Source organism: Polyodon spathula, chromosome 30, assembly GCF_017654505.1.
Source record: "Polyodon spathula isolate WHYD16114869_AA chromosome 30, ASM1765450v1, whole genome shotgun sequence".
Classification (NCBI taxonomy): domain Eukaryota; kingdom Metazoa; phylum Chordata; class Actinopteri; order Acipenseriformes; family Polyodontidae; genus Polyodon; species Polyodon spathula.
Genome location: NC_054563.1, coordinates 119,317 through 124,565, shown reverse-complemented (window position 1 = coordinate 124,565; position 5,249 = coordinate 119,317). Strand labels below are relative to the sequence as shown.

Genomic DNA, 5,249 nt, shown 5'->3' with positions numbered 1-5,249 from the left:
ACATGATACCAAACCCCCTTTAAAAAAAAAAAAAAAAAAAAAAGATACTAGAACAACGTTCCTGCCGTATGCAATGGTCATCTACAGCTCGGGTCAGAGCTCTGCATCACCTGGAAGTTTAGGAGTGAGACCATAGAAAAATGAATTCTCTCTCTATCTACCTGAAGCCATAACAGTTACAGTATTTCGTGTTAGATTTGGAAATGTCCCATCTTTTTTTCATTAAGTATCATTAAGTTAACGTAACATTGTTCAGCAGGGTTCAATGGACTCGAAGCACAATGAGTTCATGCTGTAGGCTGATGCTAAACTCCTGTCCATAGCTGTACAGTATGGGATACAGTGTCAAAACTCTCAGGGATTCAAACACTCACTGATAAGGCAGAGACTTCACAAAGAGAGCAATAGAAATGAAATACGATCTTTATATATTACATATCTGACAGTTTCTTTCCATTACACTTTAAATCCAGGGGATGCATTGCATTAGTTGTCCTACTTCAGCAGCCCTGTGAATGCCCTTTCATTTTGCTTTGGTCCTTTTAACCGTTCTAGAAATAAAAGCTTAAAAGAGATTGTTGGTGTTCCGGGGAGGCATAGAGATTAATAGCGTCACAGACTTCATGGAATCCAAACACTAATCCATATAAAGAGAGTGTGCTCTGCCATAATACAAGAGTAAACCGCTCAGCCCAGTGAGCAGGGAGAGCCAGCTCCACGAAGTGCATGCTTGTGTGCTGGGCGTTACTGGACGGTTTTCAGACAGGCAGCAATCACACTTGCACGGTTTTACTTTTACAAGAAACATCTCAAGCTGATGAACACGACGCTTACAGTAGGCTGCTTTTGGCACGAAGGGATGAACATTTCAAAGGTATGGGTTACCAGACACCCTGCTGGGAAGTATAAATAAATAACTCTCTCCTGCCACACAGTGTCAGTTATGTACACACAGAAAGCTTTAATAGCTGCGCTGTACGGCTGCCGTGCCCGTGCCCAGTATCTTGACCATTATAAGAAGTTGCTCTTCCTCAGGTGTCTGTTGGGAATCTCGATGGCACTGACCTGCAAGGGCCATGACCCCCCCATGATCCCTGCCTGGAGGGCCACTCCGATCACCACTGCCAGCTCCGGGTCCACGGACGTGTTGGGCTCCATCCCAAAATACTGAGCTATAATCTGCCGAATCCGCGGGATTCTCGTCGAACCCCCAACCAGGACGATCTCATCCACTTCCGACTTGTCCAGCCGGCCTTCCCTCAGCACCTCCTCGATGGGCGTGAGGATCTTCTGGAAGAGGTCTGCGTTGAGATCCTCAAAGAGCTGCCTGGTCAGGACGTCCTCGTAAACAACGGAGCCCGCGCTGCCCCGCAGGGAGAGGGGCACTCGGATCAGGGAGGTCTGCCCCAGGGTTAGGTTGAGTTTGGCCGCTTCCACAGCCTGCCTCAAGGTGTGAATGTCTCCTTCGTGGGAGGGCAGGGCTCCATACTGCTCGTGGACGCGGGTAAATACATGCTGCAGCAGCCTCTGGTTAAAGTCCTGTCCTCCCAGCTTATTATTACCTGAGGAAAATGAACAGGGTTAGTCTCCAGGAACGCCATGGCCCATTTCAACACTGCAGCACTGTGAGCTCACACTTGATTTACACAAGACTTAGGACAACATCTCGGAGCGGCCACAAGGTTGCAAGACTTTATATTTATTCTATTTATATTTGCCTTGCAAATGATTGCCACTCGAGCTAGCATTTACTGTAGTGGTTGCATGTAAATATTCCCAATTCTAAACCAGTTCTGCTTCTTCATTACACCATACACTACACAGCTCAGGTTAGCATCACCTAGAATTGTAGATTGAGACAACATTTAAAAAAAAAAACTCTATGAACATAATTTCGATATTTTATTTAACATCATGTAATCAAAGAAACTACAAATGGAGATGGCAAGTCTCCTGGAAGCTATAACAGCAGTGCAGTATTTCATGTTAGTCCCCTGTGAGGAACCAGGACTGTTCGGTCTTTCACTGCTTTCTGCTGTCTTCTCAAAACCCTCTTATTCAGCCTTTACTTGTAAACTCCTACTTAGATATATTTTGTATTTCCCTTTATTTATATTTATTTTGTATACGTGTGTTTGTTTTGCATTTTATTGCCTGTAACTCTTATATTTTGTTTCATTTCTGTAAGTCGCTTTGGGTACAAACATCTGCTAAATTAAATAATGTCACATTTTTCAATTTTTGTCAGTTTCTCATGAAGTATATGGAAAACTACAAAGCGGTCTGTAATTCAATATGTTAATGTAACATTATTCAGCAGGTTTCATTTATCTTGATGAAGCAGAATGAGTTAAATCTATAGGGTGATGCAAAACTTTTGGCCATAGCTGAACATATGCTGGTAACTCTAGATTATTAAATCGTATATTTAAGAACATAAGAACATAAGAAAGTTTACAAACGAGAGGAGGCCATTCGGCCCATCTTGCTCGTTTGGTTGTTAGTAGCTTATTGATCCCAAAATCTCATCAAGCAGCTTCTTGAAGGATCCCAGGGTGTCAGCTTCAACAACATTACTGGGGAGTTGATTCCAGACCCTCACAATTCTCTGTGTAAAAAAGTGCCGCCTATTTTCTGTTCTGAATGCCCCTTTGTCTAAACTCCATTTGTGACCCCTGGTCCTTGTTTCTTTTTTCAGGCTGAAAAAGTCCCTTGGGTCGACACTGTCAATACCTTTTAGCTCTTTGGTATCACTGATAAAGTAATTAAAGAGGTGCTTATCTTAATAAAAGCCATTTCATTTTCTGTTACTCTCCCAATCACTCAGTGTCATGTTCTCTGGTTTTGCTCACACCAGGGCACTGAAACGAATGCAGTTTCAGTGTGTGAGGAGCATTGAGTAACTGCACGCTGCACACACTCTCAAACAGCAGCACGGGCCACCTAAACTAAACTAGAGAAACATGGAAACTTCTCAAACATGCAAACCTGGAACCCACAATGATCCTGGGTAAACGGTGCTCTTAGTAACATGTGCAAAGCACAGCAGCTATTAAACCAGTGTTCCCCTACCTGCCATAGCTCTGGTGAGAAACATCCCTCCCTGTTTATTTAATAAGGAGACGTCCAGGGTACCGCCCCCAAGGTCCACCACCAGCACATTGAGCACGTCTACCTTGTGTAGCCCATACGCCATGGCAGCTGCTGTGGGCTCATTGATAACACGCAGGACCTCCAGACCTGCCAATGAGAGAAGCACATGCTGATGGCACACAGCACACTGCCAGCGCATGCAATGCAATGGACGTGTGGGTGCGATTGGGAAGGCCCTGGAGATGGATCCTCACCTGCAAGGTTTGCTGCCTGGACAGTGTAGTTCCTCTGCCTTTCATCAAAATCTGCAGGCACTGAGATGACCGCCTTGCTGATCGGGACCCCGAGGTGACCCTCCGCCATCTTCTTCATGTTTAACAGCAGGCGGGAGCCGATATACTCGGGAGTAACAGTGAACGTTCTATTGGTCGAGATGGAAAATTCAGCACTCCCATTGTGATGCAAAACCTGCGGACAAAAACACAAACAGCAAGTCAATCACTGGAGTCTTTTTTCAAGTTTCACATATCGTAGTGCATCTTTCAACCTTACCAATTCTGTACTTTCTACACAAAGGTGGTTTGCATGACAGTTCAGGGGCGGAAAGAAGACTCCCATTGCACGGCACTTTGATCCATTCCTTGTTTTACTACAAGTCTAATAGAGGGGTGGCCATCTCTGGTCCTAGAGAGCCGCAAGGTATTCTGGTTTTCGTTCCACCCGAGTTCTCAATGACTTAATTAAACCAATGATTTTCTTAATGGGTCAACACTAAAGAAAGTCGAGGTCTTTACCTGCAGGACCAGGGCTGGCCACACCTGAGCTCGTTCCCTAGACACACTGTGGCTGATCCAGCTCGCAGTAAACCCTGGAATGGGTGATGTGCTATGCAATAGGAGTCTTGCTTCCAGAGCTGTAGTTGATGGGTGAGGATGAAATCTCTTACCTGAAACTGGTATGGTGCGCTTTCCCTTTCCAAATCCTCGGGGGTGAACAGCTTCCCAATGAATCTCTTGGCATCGTAGATGGTGTTGAGAGGATTGGCGTCAGCCAGGTCCTGCCCCTCATACCCAGAATGGATGCCGGAGACCGTGAACGAGACCACACTGGGGATGCTCTTCCGTCCCTGCAAATCACCGATCACCTCCACCTCCCCCAGTCCCGGGTGGAACACTCCAACCGAACAGAATGTAGTGCCAAGGTCAATACCAATTACTTTCGGTTTGGGGGGTGGTAAGTATTGCTGTCCCAGATAACCAGCCAGAAAAAGAGCAAGGATAGCTGACCCTGAAACACACACGTAATGAAGAACAAAACCACACACACACTTCGTGATGTTGTTGTATTTACACATATTTAAGAGGAATCCACTGAAACGTATCATTTCAAACACGGTTACTAATGACAACTAAACCATCTGTTTACAGAACACTGGGAATAATGCAATAACGTTTTTTTACATTAAGCAAGTGAACTCGAACTGAAGCCCGACGGTGTGCTTGTCAGTAAGCAGTACCTTCAATGCGATTATAACAAGCAGAATGAACGAACGCAGTGTCAACAGTGCAGCGCGTCCCAGAACCGGGCTGGAGGGCTGGCCCTGTGTCACCTGCTCCAGAGGGCTGTACAGCAGATGTTACTACCCCTGTCTAACACAGCGGACTGCACTGCTGCCATACTGCACACAACTGCATATTTATACAACTACCCGCTTCCCTTTCTCGACACCTAAAAAAGGACCACCGTCTGCTGCCAGTATATTTTCTACTATGCATGTTAAATATATATATAGGGTGAATTTTTAACGAAACATTTATAACACGCACAAATCGACTACTATGAAATGAAAACAAAACTTCTTCTAATATAATCCAAATAAATTATATGAACGACAACTAAACTACGACTTTAACAAGCAGACGTCAACGTGATCGTTTCTCATGCTTTTCTCGTAGGTTAGTACTGAGGTCAGGAAATTGTGTGTGTGTTAAAATCCATCGAAGTTAACAGCACTAGTACGACTGGTTCCAATATGTAATGTACCGGTAAATACAACACAAATAAACGCACATCAATCAATCGCACTTACCCAAAATGGACATTTCCCCAGCCATGATCAAACACAAGAGAACACCTGATTTAAAAAGACCCTGTGC

General features: G+C 44.8%; 1 protein-coding gene across 2 annotated transcripts; it reads right to left on the bottom strand.

Moving 5' to 3' along the window:
• Window positions 1–407: 407 nt before the first annotated feature.
• Window positions 408–5,243, bottom strand: hspa13 (heat shock protein 70 family, member 13). Of its 2 annotated transcripts, XM_041232735.1 has the most exons (5): window positions 5,183–5,243; window positions 4,040–4,380; window positions 3,348–3,561; window positions 3,073–3,240; window positions 408–1,562 (listed from the first exon to the last, which is right to left on the bottom strand). In XM_041232735.1, the coding sequence occupies exons 1-5, from the start codon at window positions 5,205–5,207 to the stop codon at window positions 1,012–1,014; spliced, it is 1,299 nt and encodes a 432-aa protein (XP_041088669.1). In that variant the 5' UTR covers window positions 5,208–5,243; the 3' UTR covers window positions 408–1,011. The 2 variants fall into 2 exon arrangements, with proteins under 2 accessions (XP_041088669.1, XP_041088670.1); XM_041232736.1 differs by lacking the exon at window positions 3,073–3,240.
• Between the last annotated feature and the right edge of the window lie 6 nt (window positions 5,244–5,249).

Excerpts from the sequence above, each read along its gene's own strand:
- hspa13 (XM_041232735.1), bottom strand. The coding sequence starts at position 5,207 with ATGGCTGGGGAAATGTCCATTTTGG. Across the intron at positions 4,381-5,182 it reads TGGGGAAATGTCCATTTTGG|GGTCAGCTATCCTTGCTCTT; the intron begins GTAAGTGCGATT and ends TGTGTGTTTCAG. Across the intron at positions 3,241-3,347 it reads CCAGGCAGCAAACCTTGCAG|GTCTGGAGGTCCTGCGTGTT; the intron begins GTGAGGATCCAT and ends TCTCATTGGCAG.